Source organism: Quercus robur, chromosome 8 (assembly GCF_932294415.1).
Source record: "Quercus robur chromosome 8, dhQueRobu3.1, whole genome shotgun sequence".
Lineage (NCBI taxonomy): Eukaryota > Viridiplantae > Streptophyta > Magnoliopsida > Fagales > Fagaceae > Quercus > Quercus robur.
Window position 1 is genome coordinate 9168357 of NC_065541.1, and position 17555 is coordinate 9185911.

The 17555-nt window shown below is 29.7% G+C and overlaps 4 protein-coding genes across 5 annotated transcripts in view; 1 reads left to right on the plus strand and 3 right to left on the minus strand.

Annotated features, from left to right (window-relative positions):
- The window catches only part of LOC126694478 (glycine-rich protein DC7.1-like), a 35056-nt gene extending 17824 nt beyond the window's left edge, over positions 1-17232 (minus strand). The window contains exons 1-2 of one of the 2 annotated variants that reach the window (XR_007645788.1): positions 17044-17232; positions 16095-16403 (exon numbers count right to left, since the gene is read on the minus strand). Coding sequence is in view for 1 of the 2 variants with exons in the window: in XM_050390755.1 (XP_050246712.1) it covers positions 16243-16403; positions 17044-17134 (252 nt within the window). In the remaining variant the exon portion in view is untranslated. Of the gene's footprint in view, positions 1-16056; positions 16404-17043 lie in introns of those variants that run through there. The other variant, XM_050390755.1, reaches the window with a different exon arrangement.
- On the minus strand, positions 7434-8572 carry LOC126695816 (uncharacterized). Its single transcript, XM_050392624.1, has 4 exons — positions 8107-8572; positions 7904-8024; positions 7613-7771; positions 7434-7526 (listed from the first exon to the last, which is right to left on the minus strand). Exons 1-4 carry the CDS (start codon positions 8133-8135, stop codon positions 7434-7436), a joined length of 402 nt encoding a protein of 133 aa, XP_050248581.1. The 5' UTR covers positions 8136-8572.
- Positions 8166-10259, minus strand: LOC126695817 (uncharacterized). The gene is made up of 10 exons (XM_050392625.1): positions 10101-10259; positions 9945-10008; positions 9735-9827; positions 9596-9642; positions 9405-9504; positions 9216-9312; positions 8994-9124; positions 8832-8913; positions 8571-8721; positions 8166-8264 (listed from the first exon to the last, which is right to left on the minus strand). The coding sequence occupies exons 1-10, from the start codon at positions 10257-10259 to the stop codon at positions 8166-8168; spliced, it is 1023 nt and encodes a 340-aa protein (XP_050248582.1).
- LOC126694474 (serine/threonine-protein phosphatase PP-X isozyme 2) overlaps positions 10537-17555 on the plus strand; it is an 85419-nt gene continuing 78400 nt past the window's right edge. Inside the window, exon 1 of the mRNA XM_050390748.1 lies at positions 10537-10547. The gene's annotated coding sequence lies outside the window, so the exon portion shown is untranslated. The remainder of the gene's footprint in view (positions 10548-17555) is intronic.

Consider the following 17555-nt stretch of genomic DNA (forward strand, 5'->3'; position numbering starts at 1 on the left):
TCTTTTTTATTATCAACATTTACTTTTTTTTGTTTTTTTATTCTAATAATTTTTTCTTTATATTTTTTCTTGGCATTCTAGCTTTTTAGACTCAAAATAATAATAACAAAATAAAAAATAATTATATTTTCATTTAATACATTATTAATAGCATAGAAAATAAATTTGTACATATGAAAGTGAGTGTTATGAGTATGGTCTAAATTTTGTAGGAGAAAGAGAAGGGAGGAAAAAAACTCATGGACTTGCTATTTCATTAGACTCAATTAAGTTTCCCAATAATTTTGTTTTAACAAAGTCTAACAACTTGTTTAAATCAAATAAAATCACAAATTTTAACAAAAAAAACCTATTTTAAACTCATATGTCTATGTATCGTACAATACGTATGATTTACCTATACGATACGAGTCATACGATACGCACCTATGTATCGAATGATTCATGAGCACTTACAATACGCCCTTATAATACAAAAAAAAAAAAAAAAAAAAAAAAATTATACACAATACGATACATATCGTACGATACGTATCGCGTATCGTACGATACTGACAACTATGGTTATTGAAATAAAATAAAAAAAAAATATTACAAGTTGTTATTATTTTTTGAGTAATGCTAGAATGGTAAAGTTGTGAACCCACAACTTGCCATGTGGACAAATTGTGGCAAATTAAAGTTGTAATAAAAGTTGTGATTTTAGTATTTTCTTTATTTTTGAGTAATACTAAGATCACAATTTTTACCACAACTTATCCACGTGATGAGTTGTGGAGGTGAAGTTATAGAGCACCACTTTAATTCTCTTTGCACATTTGCATCCCTTCTTATGCCATGGTAAGAGAATCCACATTAGTCCATGGATAGTCTTGCAAAATACATAAAACAACCCTTTTTACACATTTTGGCCAAAAAAACACCCACGTCAGTGGGTGTAAAATTGTGCAAAATATACACTCGGCTGTGTAAATGAACGGTAACCATGTATATATACACGGTTACTGTTCGCGTGTAAACGATTTTTTTATTTTATTTTCTCTCTCCTCTATCGAACTACTTCTCTTCCCCAATCATTACAACAACCTAGCGTGTCAGAATAACCACCCAACCACCAAACCCGGCGCCACCACCAAACACCGCAATCTAACACAGAGTATTAACCAAACTCAACAGAAAATTAACCCAAAATCAACTGAAAATTAACCCAAACACATCCACACAAACAAATCAACACAGAAATACACTTGCTCAGAAGAAGAAAAAAACACAAAGATACACAAACACACCCACATACAAACAAACCCAAACGGACAAACAACAAAGAGAGATCGATACTTATCGGAACGATCGGTGCTTGACTGGAACGATCGAAACTTGTGGGTTTTGCTTGATCAGAGCTCATAGGTATGGGCCTTGCCTGATCGGAGTTAGGGAGATATACTAACTGATCGGTGCTTGTGGATCAGAGTTAGGAAGATCTCGGTCAAATCTGATCTGGTCGGATCTGATCAGTGCTTGTGGATTGGAGTTAGGGAGATTGGTGCTTGCCTGATCGAAGCTGTGGATCGGAGCTAGGGAGATCGGTATAGAGATGATTCAGAAAATTGATTCAGAAAGGGAGATCGGTATAGAGATGATCGGAGCTAGGGAGCTAGGGAGCTGTTGATCGGTATAAATCGAGAGGGAGAGTTGATTTAGAAATGGGTATAGAGATGGGTTATGGGTAGAGAGATGGGTATAGAGAGAGAGCTGTATCAGAAAAAATGGGTTCAGAAAAAATGGGTTGAGAGAGAGAGAGAGAGATAGAGAGAGTGAGAGAGAGAGAGAGCGCGCGTATAATAAGAGGTTAGTTGAGGAAATAAAAAAAATTAAGAAAATTAATTATTTAAATAAAAGAGGTGATAAAATAAATGAACTGATGTGGGTATTTTATAAAGGTGGATGTGTAAAATAGAAAAAGTAAATTTTTAGTGTAAAAATGACTGTGTAAAATACACGAATGGATGTGATTGCTCTAACAGTAGTGCAGTAGATAATGTCTTTTAAAATTTTCGTCAACGAACTCCGTAAATATTTATGCATGTGCCTTTTCTTTTCTTTTTTGATAAATAAATGCATGTGCAACCTGCATTTATTTATGATAAAGAATTAAATATTTATGCACTGTGCAGCTTTTTTTTTTTTTTTTTAAGAATTGTGCAGCTTTCTCTTTAATTCTTTATCATAAACTTGTAGCTGTGATTTAACATAGCTGTATGTAACGGTTAATAGTAGTGATAGTGACCAATACCATTAAGTGTGGACAGTGTTAGCTACATCCCATCAATTTTGGGAAGGCTATGACTGCCAGGATGAAGTTAGTGGGTCCCAAAGGAGGCCATCGTGGCCCTAACTTTAATTCTTTATCATAAACTGGAAGCCGTGATTTAATATAGCTGTATGTAACAATTAATGGTAGCGACCAATACCATTAAGTGCGGACAGAGTTCGCTGCATCCCATCAATTTTGGGAAGGCTATAACTGCCCGGACGAAGTTAGGGGTGTCAATGGAGGCCGTGGCGCCCTAACTTTTCAAAAATTCCCTTAACGTTAGGTCTAAAATTCCCTTAATATTACTATTATATTTGTACAATACACGGCTTAATAAAAAAAAATTATATATAATTTTTAAAAAATATATTTTTTTTGATAATATAATTAAATTTAATAACAAATAAAATAGTAAAAATATTTTTAAAATTATAGCAAGTTTTAAATTTCTAAAAGCTCTTAGTAGTAAAATTGTAAGTTTTATATATGGCACTTAAAAACCTTTCCATTATACTTGCTAACATGTAGAGTAGCAGAAGTGCTAACCATATATAAATTTCTTGCATATATAACTAAAAACAAATTCCATAAATTACAAAAATATAAGTGTGGGGATCGGCCCAGAATAACAAGTTGGCTGGGCCTTGGGCCCGTCCAAGGACGATCCTGTCCAAGGAGACGTCGCGGCCCATAATCCTTGCCCAAGCCAACTGGGCGAAGAAAACACGTCTGAGTAGTAATTCCTCCTCGGACATCCCAAAGTCCAGATCAATGATACATCTCAGTTACTGTAGCCCTCACCCCAAACGCATAAAAAGAAAGAAGGCTCAAAATATCCTAGCAAAGGCTATCACCACCACATTAAATGCACCACAACTACTCTCCTGGCCGCATTAATGAAGAGAAAACCCCTGAACAGTGTTACCTTGGTCACTGCAACTCACAAAGAACTGGTAAGGACGTCTGATGGGACAGGTGCTTAAGTGGGGATTTGGATGATCAATAAGTGTAGGGCCCAGATGATAAAGGAGGGCCTATATCACATGTGAGAGTCCCCCAGAAAGGGGGAAGGAGAGAAAGAGGAGGAGGGAAGAGAGAAAAGAAAGAAGTCATTGTATGAAAGCATGTCCATGAATAGAACTTCCACTTTCACATACATTTTCTTGATTTCCGTTTCTACATTCACTATGAACATGCAACGAACCGTTTGAGCCAACTGGAACCGAGTTCTTCAGCCCATACTCTACAAACTTCATTGTGTGGGACTTCTTGGGCCAGGGCCTGATCGTCCAGGACCGGGTTAACGAAAATCGTGTCCCTACAATAAGTATTTAGAGTTTCTAAACTACAATGTAAATATAAAAGTTTACCTATAAGTTATTTCAATGTTGCCATAAGTGAGGAAATAATCAGCATAATCTATTAAGAACACCAAATCAAAGATGAATTGCATTACTACGTTAGTATCTAGACCTTCTAGGGTACCACACTCAAATTTTTTTTTTTTTTTTTTTTTTTTTTTGAGAATCACCACACTCAAATATTGTATTGCAATTTAAATGTAAAAGTTTAAATATGTAAATACACACTTGCAAGGTTGTAGGTAGAAGAAGAGAAGGATAGAGGTTGTAGGGAGAAGAATAGAGAGAAAGAATTGTATTGTAGGTATTCATTATGGATTATTTGAGATATATATATATATATATATTTATATATATATTTTTGTTAGTTGAATAGAATTTTATAAAAGACTTTTTTCAAGTGTACTACGTTGCTGTTAGGTTGCTGTTTTCTTTTTACATGTAGTATTATATGTTTTTTTTTTTTTTTTGCTATTTTCTTTTTACATGTAGGAATATAATTATAGGAGAAGAAGATAAGAAAAAAAAATTATACCTAGTTTTTTTTACAAAATCTAAAATGTGTAGTTGTGTGCTACTTCTCAAAAAAAAAAAATATAAAACATGTATTAAAAATTTGTTAGATTTTAATATATAAGAATATATATACTAATATATTAATCATTAATTATCATTCTATTATAATTAAAAAAAAAAAATGTGTACTACTTCCTCTTAAAACGTGTGCTTTTGTTTTTGTTATTAAACATTAGGGTCTAAGATTTTTTTGTTGCTGTTTTTTTAATTAATATTTTTTTTCAACTTATATATTATAATGAGGAAATGATTAAATGAAGAATTTGGATTATAATCAAATTATGATTTTTATCAACTTAGAAATTATAGGAAAATAAAAATTATATCTATTTTTACTAAATTTAATAAAATTTCTGCAATTATAACTATTTTTTAAATAATCTAAATCTAAAACTTGTAAGATTAACGTGTAAGATTTTTTTGTTGCTGTTTTTTTTTAATTAAAATTTTTTTTCAACTTATATATTATAATTAGAAAAGGATTAGATGAAGAATTTGGATTATAATCAAATTAAGATTTTTATCAACTTGGAAATTATAGGAGAAGAAAAATTATATATATATATATATATATTTTTTAAATCTAAAAATCTAAAAAAAAATTACAATTTGGTGAAGCCACTTGGCACTATCACAACTTCTAAACCCAATTTTTATTATATAGTACTAGTATTATGCCCGTGCGATGCACGGTTTAATAAAAAATATTTTGATAATATAATTAAATTTAAAAACAAATAAAATGAAAAAAGAATTAATTCAAAATTGAAGATTAAAAAATAAATTGTACTTGTACACTTAAAAGAAATTTAATTTTTATTTCTTATTTTGATATTTAAATAATTTGTTTTATTGTTAATTTTATTCAAATGATTATAAGTTATATCAACCCTAAGCTAGCATATGTATCTATATGTAACATTCTAAATTAATAATAAATAAAAATATAATACTCTAACTTAATGTAACATTCTAACTTACTAATAAATAAATATAACACCCTAACTTAAAGTAATGTTAATTGTGTTGTGTTTTAGCCTTTAAGAACACACACACACTATATATATATATATATATATTTATCATAAAAAAAAAACACATATATCAATATTACACATGAAAAAATAATGAATTCAATAATTGAAATGGTTGAAAACAAAATTAAGCCAAAACCTCAATTCATTAATGAAAAAATATCCAGATTTTTGAACATAAAAAAAAAAAAAAAAAAAAAAAAGAAAAAGAAAAAAAAGGAGTTAAGTAAAGATATACTTACATAGAAATTTGCACGAATGTATTCTCTTATATCCAATTTCATGTTTGATAAAAAATTTTGCTTTTAATTAAAGAATATAGATTGCATGGAACACAGCACCAAACAAAAGCCATAACAAATTAAATCTATTATAAAATATTGATGTCAACAACAAATGATCAAGTAATAAGAAATTAAAAAATACAAATATATTGCTTGCATATTGACTTCTAAAAAAAACACTAAAAGTTGTGATCAAATATAAAATTTCAGCCTATTTCTAAAACTTATTGATAAAAATCACATTATATATAATAAAAGGCAACAAATACAAAAAATCTATTCAATTTGATGAAAGGAAAAAAAAAAAAAATTACCTGCAAGGTTGTATGTAGGGCAGAGAGGAAAAATGAAGAATATAACAAATAATTATAAAGTACGTAGTGAAACTGAAATAATGAAACACCAAAAAACTGTGTATATATAGCGAGAATTTTAGGTTGTGAAGAAGATGATATGAATAAAAAGAAGTAGTTTAGTGAAACTCAAATACTTTTTTTTTTTTTTACTTTATTATTAGGAAAAAGATGATATAAGATGCAAATTTATCCACCCAAAAAAAAACGTGGGAAAAAAAATGCAGGAAAAAAAAATGCATGTTCTATCTTTCTTTTTTTTTTTTTTTCTTTTTTTTTATAATATATTTTTACCTTTTTTAAAGAAACGTAGGAAAAGGGGATTGATTAAACTAACTGAAAAGTGAAAACCAAAATAGAAAATATGGGATGGAATGGATTAAAATATTAAGTGCTTACCAAGTTTGGCCTTCTCGATGAAATGCTTCAGATATAGAATTCAACCCCATGGATGATGCCATGTGATTGTGTTGTGATTCTTCCGAAATGGGCAAAGCTTAGAACCACCAAAAAAGCATCAAGATGAAAGAATCTCTTTTTTATTTAAATTATATCCTTAAGTAATTATATTCTATCGATTTTAGGGTTTGTTGATAACATTTTAGATAGACACAATTGTTATAATTGTAAATCAAATACTACTTTCTTTCATTACTTGATTTGTCATATTTATCCAAAAAATATGTATATATCTATTATTAAAATCTAAAAATTTATTAAAATTTTTGCAATTTGGTGAAGCCACGTGGCGTAACCACGACGTCTAAGTCCAACTTTTATTATATATAATAATAACTAGTAAAAGGCCCGTGCGTTGCACGGTTTTATCATAAACTTATATAATATATATTTTATTTGATAAACAATAACCAAATAAGTAATTATTATAATTACAAAAGGAATATCTGTTATCTAAACTACTTTGTTTGGTGTTGTTGGAATGATTAGGGGGGAAAGAAAGAAATTTTAATGTTGGTTTTTCATTTATCTTTGTTTGGGTATTGAAGAAGTTGTAGTAAACTGAGATTAATACATGTATTTGGCTTAGTTGAGAATTTTCTGGAAATTGAATTTCACCAAACCATGAAGCACAAATTATGATACTCTTAGCAGTTATTTTGAAGAATTGATAATAGTAAGAAATAACAAAACAACTAACTATTATAATAAAAAAAAAAGTAATAAAATGTATTGGCACAATTACTATAAAATATAAAATGATAACATCTAAAAAAATTAACTTGTATACAATAGCTTAAAAGTAAATTTTTCCAAACTCAAATCATTCTAAAATGAAAACAATCTAAAACTCTAAATATGAAAATAGTCTTTGATTTAAATATTTTATATGTTCTCTAATCCTCTAACACTTCTATATGATCTTCCACTTCCTCTTTTTTTATTTCTCTGCAAAATAGAAACAATACAGAAGTTATTTTCTTGTTTAGGAAAATAAAGATTGTGTGAAGCTTTAAAAAAGAACCAAATAATATTTATTTGTGCAATTGTATTTACTTCTTCACAATCTTTCTTTTCTTTACTTGTGCACAGATTTTTTCTTCAAGTACTTCATTTCCATTGTTAGCCCCTCTTTTTGTTGTTTCCTATAATCAATATGATTCAATATGTTATTATGTACTAATGATAATATTATAACTTCATCAATAATGTATAGGTGAAGCATCGTTACCTGTAATTGTCCGTTTCCTTCAATTTCAATGACTCTAGTTATTGTAAAGTTTTGTTTGCGAACGAAAAAATTGTATGCAATAATTTTCAATTGGAAGATGTAGGTTTTTCCAATTATGCATTTGATGCTACTTGGAATAATATTGTCATCGTCTTCATCCTATTATTAAAAAAAACAAAAAAACAAAAAAAAACAAAAGATTTCAATTAGTGTAACATAATACAATTAATGTAATTATACAAATAAACTATATATATATATATATATTTATTTATTTATTTATATATTTACCTCTTCTTCCATATTGGAGAGTTGCATAGCAGGCACTTTAATTAACTTCTCTGCTTCCTTGTCAAACACTACAAAATTTGCATGTTCTGTTGTATCATCAACTTGCATGTCAAGTCTGTATCTGAAATATTATTTTTCATTTACATCAATTAACATTTTAATATATTTAAAGTTAACCAATAGTAAATATTAGAATTACTAACCTAATTTTTGGGAATCCACATACTTTCATACATGTCTCACAAAATAGTTTGGATTCATGTCATTTCAATTTTTTAGGACACTCATCACAGGAGACATAATACCATCCATTCTCAACATTGATCTTTTTAATTGAGGCCGTGCAATAAAATGTTATGTCCTATAAAAAAACACATGGTAAAAGTTCATAAATGAATTTTTCACATAAACATATTTGGAAAGCAAATATAGACACAAGAACACTCTTTAAAACATCTTAAATATATAGCAATTTACTACTCCTTTCATCTGTCTTTTTCAAAAGTCTTTATTGTATTCAAAATCAATTTGAGGAATTAACGTAATCATAGTTTGTTGTCATCAACTTAAACTTAATTACCATTGCTTACCCTTTGCCATAATATATTTAACAATTGAATCCAAGTTCTAGTAAGAGATAACAATACCTTGCACACTCAATACTAACCTGTTCTTTTTCAGTCTTTATAAAGGTCAAAATTTCCAATAGTATTCTTTTCATCTTAGAAATCTCATTAGGGTCAAGAATTGAACGTGATAGTTGCAACGACTCAATCTTCTTCTCTTTCTCATCAAGGCTGAATTCAGTTTCTTCAAGACTATATTGAAATTCAACATATTAAAAATGTCTATTGGTATAATAAAATAATAATTTAAGATATTATAAAATTGAACTAAAATAAATAAGTAATTTTAAAATTGTACTAACCTTTTTCTTAACTCTATGACCTCTGGAATATCTAAATTCACATACAACTTTGAAGAGTTTGTAGAAGACGATGATAATTTCCCTACCATCATTCATACATAAGTAGTTTAAATTATGATGTTTAAACACATATCATGTATATCAAAAGAAAGAATTGCTTACTCATATAAGTCTTGACAGTGGTTGTGGTTGATGTGATAATTATAATAGGCCGCACAAAATTATCAAAACATATATCTTTATTAATTGCCTTTGCAAATTTATACCAAAATGTGATTCTAATTTTTTCCCTCCTGCATAAACATTTTTGTTAAACAATTAAAAATTTATCTCTCAACAAAAATTTACAAATCTAAGTAATATATTCATCAATATCTAACTAACCTGTTATCTTGAAGTTCAATTAGCCTTTTGTTCATTTTTTTCCCACGCACCTCTATCTTTCCCATGGGAGAAATTCCTACGATTTCTCCTATTACATCTACAAACGATAAAGTGATTAACCAAAATAATGAGTTATGAAGATAATAGTATATAAATATATTTTAAGTATAAATGTATAATCAAAATTACCTGTTAGAGTTGTGTTTTTGTCAGCAAGATATTTTAGCTCATCAAATGGAACCAATTCAAATTTTTGTTTTGCAATTAGTTCATCATTTGTTTCTAACAACTTCACAGATGTTGTTGCATAAAATCATCTGTGAAGTTCAATTAGCCTTTTGAAGTTCAATTAGCCTTTTGTTCATTTTTTTCCCACGCACCTCTATCTTTCCCATGGGAGAAATTCCTACGATTTCTCCTATTACATCTACAAACGATAAAGTGATTAACCAAAATAATGAGTTATGAAGATAATAGTATATAAATATATTTTAAGTATAAATGTATAATCAAAATTACCTGTTAGAGTTGTGTTTTTGTCAGCAAGATATTTTAGCTCATCAAATGGAACCAATTCAAATTTTTGTTTTGCAATTAGTTCATCATTTGTTTCTAACAACTTCACAGATGTTGTTGCATAAAATCATCTTATCATGTACTTGTGATTCACAATCCTATAAGCATCCTTGTTTTCGACAACTCCAAAATATTTTATTCGATAAGTTTTACCTTCTTGTATATCTCTAAAATGATTAGCAAATGACTTTCTAATACTTGCATGAATAAGATTATCCTGAAAAAATGAGAATAAACTTATCAAGAAAATATAATTCAATTGTATTTGAAGAGCTAAAAGTAATTTTATTATCTTATTTCAAAACTTACCTTCTCATCAAGAAGCACCAAATCAACACTCATAAGTTCATTATTTGTTTTAATGTCAAGAACTTCCCACATTCTTGTGACTCTAACTCTAATATTCCAATCGTCTTTTTCAATGTCGATTTCATCCAAAAGATTATATCTTTGACTTTGTCTATCCATTCTGATAAAAAAAAAAAAAAAATTATTAGCATTTATCTAAAAACAAAAGAAATTTTGATAGAGAAAAATGAAAAGTAAAATTTTTGAAAAATTAAAAATGTTTACACCTTCAACAATTACAAACATAATAACATATTAATAAGATGCACAACAATTGCAAAGAGTATAATATATTTAAAAAAAATAATATTTTTGCAATGCAGCCCCATAGCGACAATTAAAAATTAAAAACATATTATAATATATAATTAAAAAAACATAGTATAAACATTAATCATAGATTCACAGATCAATTTCTTATATAATTTCTTAACAATCAAACTAATATTATTAAAAAAAAATCAATTGAAAATCCTTAACAATTCTCTAAACTGGATTAAACTTAAGGCAATCAACTTAAACAAATACACAAAATATATTCAATTTGATGGGAAAAAAAGGATTAATCTTAAGGAAATCTACTTAAACAAATACACAAAATATATTCAATTTGATGGGAAAAAATATATTCAATTTGATGGGAAAAAAAAGTAGAGTAAACAAATACGTACTTGTAAAGTTGTAGACTTGTAGGTAGAAGAAGAGAATAATAGAGATTGTAAGTAGAAGAAAAGAATAATAACGCAAAAGAATCGTATGATAAGTATTAATTATGAATTATTTGATATATATATATATATATATATACACACACTCCACGTTGAAGAATTTTATTTGAACAAAAAGTCTAAAGTTAATTAAAAAACCATGTGATTCACAATATTATATCAACTGAAGTTTTTCTTTACCGGTCAACTTCTTATCTTCATCAATAACCTCTTTTTTTAATTTTTTTTTTTTTTTTATTATCCTGGGATATATACGGTTTTACAGTTGGCCTTAGCCATATAACGTTTTTTTTTAATCTTGAGATATATACTGTTTTATAGTTGGCCTTAGCCACATATCGTTTTCTTATCTTCATCAATAACCTTTTTTTTTGTTTTTTTTTATCCTGGGATATATACGGTTTTACAGTTGGCCTTAGAAACAACGTTTTTTTTTTTTTTTTTAATCCTGGGATATATACTGTTTTACAGTCGGCCTTAGCACATAACGTTTTTTTTTCTTTTTTTGTCTGGGATATATACGTGGCCCTTTTTTTTTGTGATAAATCAGCATTTTCTCCCGGGAAAGTGCCATATCATCTCTACATACGTGTCTATCTAATATATATAATATGATATGATATAATATGATATGATTTTAGAATTTGGTCCAATATAATTGAACTCCCCCCCCCCCCCGGCAACATCTTTAGCCTCTTTTAAAAAATAAATAATAATAATAATAAAAAGCCCAAATAACATCCTAATTACAAAAATTAAACAACCGGCATATGTAAGATCAAACATTTACCAAACCCATCAGATACATTTAGTCAAAATTGTTCCAAATTTTCAAAAAAAGAAAAGCCCTGAATTAGTGCTGGTCCGATCACTTTAAAGAGTAAATAAAGTAGTTAGAGTAAAGACTAGAATAGTTAAATAAAGTTAGTTACTGGTTGCTAATGGTTGGTTGAACATTTGATTATCATTGCTTTTATCTAATAATGATTGATGACTTGCTGAATATATTTGATAAAGTTAGATGAAAATTTGTCTTTAGTTTAGCATCTTTACATTAAAGACAATAAGAACATTGTTTGACATAAATAATTAACTTAGCAATAGTAATTAAACTTAACAACAATCTTAATCTTAGCAACAATTGACTTTGAATTTTTTTATTTTCTAGTATTCTTTTTTACCTAGCAACTATAATTAATTTGAGCAACAACATAAATGTATTGTAATGCGTTAAAAAAAATTATATTATATTTATTATTTTGTTCATATTTTGTTAATACTAAATAGGTGTTATTTTAGATTTTTATGAATTTCTTTTGTTCCTTCTTTACCCCCTCCATTGAAAATCTGGCTTGATGGCGGCTATGCCAAGGTTCAACGGGTTAGTTCATTACACACAATACATGCACATAGACTTTAGCTTGATTTGCATGTGATGATATATACAACTTGCATCCATGCATGTGTCGTCATTTAAAGCATGAAAGCATGAGTATTTTTATGTGACTATAGCACATATAAATGGGATACAGGGAGCCAGGATTTCAGCTTAGGAGAGGCAGGATTTAATTGCTAGGATCCACTCACTCACATACCAGCTGTTTTTATAAACTAGGGACTGTATTAGGTCCCAACCTCACTGGGTAAGAAAATACTTATACTGTAGACAGGGGCGGAGCGGGGGGGGGTGGGGGCAACTCCACCAAAACTCCTTTACTATTGTAGTGGTATGAGAAATGTATATGTTATCTTATATACAAAAAAAACTTTTTTAATTTTTTAATAGATAATATTGTTTTTTTAATAAAAAAAATTTCACTTCGTCGTTAACTTAAAAATAATGGTACAATAAGTAAATGAATTAGTAAGAACCATTTCAATGTGGCCACATTCATCCCATTGCATGTTAACTTTGAACTGACATATGGTGTGCTCTTTAATTACTGGCATTATGAGTGTTGGACATATATTAACTTAAACTAAATTCATTAACCTGAGAGGAATATCATCTAACAAAAACCCTCTCTCTAGTCCTCACTCTCACCTAACGAAAATATGGCTGACTTAAAAAACACTCTGTTTATTGACAAAAAAACAGAGCATATCTCCTAACATGAAAGGCGAATAATTGGTGAGTTGCCTTGTTAGTACTCGAGTCAACTCAATGTGATGAACTTGTGAAGTGTGCATTTAATAATCAAGGATAGATGAGTTGCGAGGCAGGTTTGGTGTTTAGACTTAGAGTATAGGGTCTATAGACTAGTACTACAACGTACTGTCTTGATTTTTTTCTTGTTTATTAAAAAGGAAGTGAGGTGGAAAAATAAGAGTTGGGATTGATGGACTTATGGTTATATCGTTTTGTTATGTTATGTTATGTTTTCAGCTGCTTATATATGTTATGTTGAAAAACGAAGTGCATACAGTATGCACTATTTTCACTCTCTCTCTCTCTCTCTCACACATGTAAACCAGAAACGTGAAATTAGTATTTGCTCCACAAAAGAGAACATGAAGTGGAACCTCAAGCATAAAATTGAAAGCCAAATCTCATTTCTGTAGGCTGGGATTGTTTATGTATTTAGCTAATATTTCATAAATTACATAAGCAGCCAAAATTATAAAATTTAATGACACAACTAACTAAAACTATTGTTAAAACAAAATTAAGATTCTTTCACGGGGCCAATAAGAAATGGAATACAATTGCAAACTTCGGGTACCTGTTAGAAATGGAATACAATTGCAAACTTCGGGTACCTGTTAGAAATGGAATACAATTACACTCATGAGTGTTGGTGAATAATTTGGTTTATACTTTTCGGGTACCTGTTAGAAATGGAAGCCAGGGTGGCTATGAAGATTCCAAGGTTGAAGGACATGACAGAGAGCATGACTAAGTAAGCAAAACCCATGCGACAAGTATATATGATGGTTTGAGTCAAGGCACCCAGCATGGGATTCGTGCTTGTAGGCTTGACATCGGATAAGATGGACAACACCTCGATTGCAAAGGCTAGCAAAAACACGAAGAAAAGAGCCAACACGTACTTGGTGACGGAAAAAAAATTATAATTTTATTGTCCAATGTGGAAAAAAAAATTATTATTTTATTTATCTGTTAGTTTTCCTGTTAGTTAGGTGACGAAATAGTACTTCAAGGACTTAAATGAAGGGTGATAATTGGTTTAGGAGCTAAAAGTGATAAAAATAAAATATAAAGACTAAAATGAAAAAAAGTTAAAATATAGGAACTAAAAATGCAAACTTCGGGTACCTGTTAGAAATGGAATACAATTACACTCATGAGTGTTGGTGAATAATTTGGTTTATACTTTTCGGGTACCTGTTAGAAATGGAAGCCAGGGTGGCTATGAAGATTCCAAGGTTGAAGGACATGACAGAGAGCATGACTAAGTAAGCAAAACCCATGCGACAAGTATATATGATGGTTTGAGTCAAGGCACCCAGCATGGGATTCGTGCTTGTAGGCTTGACATCGGATAAGATGGACAACACCTCGATTGCAAAGGCTAGCAAAAACACGAAGAAAAGAGCCAACACGTACTTGGTGACGGAAAAAAAATTATAATTTTATTGTCCAATGTGGAAAAAAAAATTATTATTTTATTTATCTGTTAGTTTTCCTGTTAGTTAGGTGACGAAATAGTACTTCAAGGACTTAAATGAAGGGTGATAATTGGTTTAGGAGCTAAAAGTGATAAAAATAAAATATAAAGACTAAAATGAAAAAAAGTTAAAATATAGGAACTAAAAATGCATTTACGCCTATATAAATTTTTGTAAGACGCGTAGTTATAATATTTGGCATTTAAAATTTTGGATAAATTTTTTTTTCTTTTTCTTTGTACATCAATCTTACTAACTCTAATAAATAATAAAGAGGCCAGGGGTAAGAGGAAGATATGGAAAAGTGATAAAGAAGTAGAACATATGAGTTCATGCGAAAAGCAAATGAATATTTCCAATATATATGGACTCATGATGCTTTGGTAAGACAAAAACAAAGGATGTAATTATACTATTCAGATAAAGAAAAATGAATAGTGTTTACATAAAACTAATATGAAGTGCTAGGTTCTTACTATAATAAGTTCCCATTTTGTATAAAATTTATACAAACTGAAACACATGCACTCTTTAACGGATATATTCAATAAAAATAATTAAATTAAGCAGATGATGAAGTGCTCCGCATGTGGCAAATGCAATATATCCTAACAAATGATTCGCACAAGAGTCTAGAGATGTCCAAGATAGACAAACACAGCCTTCTGATTATTTAATACATAGCAAGCCTTAGCATCCAACGGAATAAACACAAAAGGGGGCACAAAACAGTTGTTAGTTATGCACAACATAGGGCTTTAATGTATAAAACTTAAATTTGTGTACTGTTATTCTCAGTCCACCGGAAACAATCGGTCATATATTACATTAACACAAAAGGGGGTTAGAAGCTTGGGAAAGAGACCGAAAGAGAAGCTTCTAAGTAGTACTATATATCCAAGTTCATTTGGTGAGATATATAAAAATAAAGTAGAAAATGGATATTACATAGGCTGACTTCTCTCAATCAAAACAAAAAGCAATAAAAAATATGGTAGTTGTTGAATTCAAGCGGTCATCGATCACAACCAACCTATGAAAAAACTCGAGTACAAGAATAGGTGGTTCTCCAAATGTCAATTTCTAAAAACTGTATTACATTAATTGTCCATAATTTATGAGATCGTGACTATTAGTATTAAATCTTATCTTGTTGCTAGTTGTTACTTACAATGTTACTTCCTTTTCTAATTGTCATCACGGATTTGGTGGAATTTTAAGAATGTATCTTATGAGAGCACTCTTTCATAACGTGTGAAAACCCACACATACGAGAGAAATGTCTTATAAATGAAACAATTTTATAAAATAATTTTTCTATTCATTTAATACATTTATCACTATGGATCTCACACATGCTATGAGGAAGCAGTTGTAGTTGCATACAACTGCCCCCACAAAATAAATATCCATATTGAAAGAATTACCCAGATTTAGGTAATAATTTTTTTATCTACTTATGTTCATTTTGAAACAGTCAATGCGTAATGCAATTGAAGTTATAGGGTAGGGTATAAGCAAAGGAAATTATAGGTAGACAAATTGCAAGACATCCTGAATTTCACAAGTTCAAGCACGTTTATTAATACATAAAAAGTAGGACATACATGACAAAGAAAACAAAGATAAAGCTTATACACCTACTGTGGTTGTAAGTTAAACCTTATTGGCATACAAGCTTATTAGACAAGTAACACATATTGATAAGACACACCCATTCAGAAACCGTAGGACAAAGGATTAATCTAATTTTGGTCGGTCTCTTCAAGTTTCTCTCCAGCAGCACCATGACCTGGTTTGCCATGGTGTCCATGGCCATGACCGTGTCCGTGTCTGTGTCCGTGTCCGTGTCCATGGTGATGACCATGCTTGTCCTCATTCACTGTGTCAGTTTGCACAGTCTCCTCTACAAAAAGAAATGAAAATGTTTACAACATGGCTAAAATATAATGTCAAGGTGTACTGAAAAATATATAATTAAAAAAATAATGGATTACAAAACATAAGAGCTTAGAAGTATATACTTCCCACATGGAATTCATGAAAATGATGCTCCATTATTTTGTAAAACAATAAGATGCAATGCTTCTTTCTTTTACTTTTTTCCTTAATCAATATGGATTAACAAAACTATGTACTATATCTTTTTTTCTCCTTTGTTTATTTCATTATCATTTCTTGTCAGAGTGAATGCATATTATCATTATAAATGAACAGTCATTTTACACTTTGATTGACTCAAAGATATTATAACCAAGTGACCAAGATTCATGGTAACCTTATGTACTTGTAAAAAAAACTAGCTCCAACCGATCGAATAGGTTTATTGGCAGTGTATTTGCTACAAGGAGGTCCACTTGCAATTATGCAATTTTGGTAAATTTCCCATGACAAGTTGGTATTTGAAGGCATTTGATGCATGTTGGTGAACCTCTGTCTTTGACATAAACCAAAAACACTAATTCTAGAACAAAACAAAAAAAAAAGACATTTGGGCTTAAAAAAAAGTAGTAAAGGCATATATTTAGCTCAAGAAAGTAGCTTACGAGCTAGCTCACGAGCTGAGACCTCGGAGGAGACGAGAAGAACCACAGCAAAGACAAGACCAAGAAGAAGGAAAGTCTTTGAGTAAGCCATTTTCCTTAGCAACACAAGAGGATTGAAGACAAATGTACTAAGCAAACACACACTCTAATAAGATTCTCTGTAGTAGTGGATGAGTAAGAGCAGTGTGGTTCTCCCAATTTATAGAGTTTTCAACAGAGAGAGAGAGAGAGAGAGAGAGAGAGAGAGAGAGAGATGGGACCCCAAAGTTTTGTTTGGCTTTGATGATATGTGTGAAGTGTGACGGAGTGTGAATGGGACCACAAAAGTTTATTTTATTTTTTTGGCCAAAGAAAATGATCATTATCCAAAAAAAATATATGATCGAATTGGCACTGGCTTTGGTGTAGATTGATTGAGTCCAATTTCGTCTAGAGTCGTTAAGAGCCTGTTTCGTTTCAAAAAATTGTGTATCTATATTTCATTTTCTTTATTCTATATTTAAATCTTGAAT

Bases quoted from the DNA above. Each gene is read 5' to 3' on its own strand.
- LOC126695816 (XM_050392624.1), bottom strand. From the start codon at position 8,135: ATGAAAGTATGTGGATTCCCAAAAATTAG. The intron at 7,772-7,903 runs GTAAATATATAA...TTTTAATAATAG, and splicing joins TCTCCAATATGGAAGAAGAG to GATGAAGACGATGACAATAT. The intron at 7,527-7,612 runs GTAACGATGCTT...TATTGATTATAG, and splicing joins AAGGAAACGGACAATTACAG to GAAACAACAAAAAGAGGGGC.
- LOC126695817 (XM_050392625.1), bottom strand. From the start codon at position 10,259: ATGGATAGACAAAGTCAAAGATATAATCTTTTGGATGAAATCGACATT. The intron at 9,313-9,404 runs GTAATTTTGATT...TATCGTTTGTAG, and splicing joins CAAAAACACAACTCTAACAG to ATGTAATAGGAGAAATCGTA. The intron at 8,722-8,831 runs GTTAGTACAATT...ATTTCAATATAG, and splicing joins GTCATAGAGTTAAGAAAAAG to TCTTGAAGAAACTGAATTCA.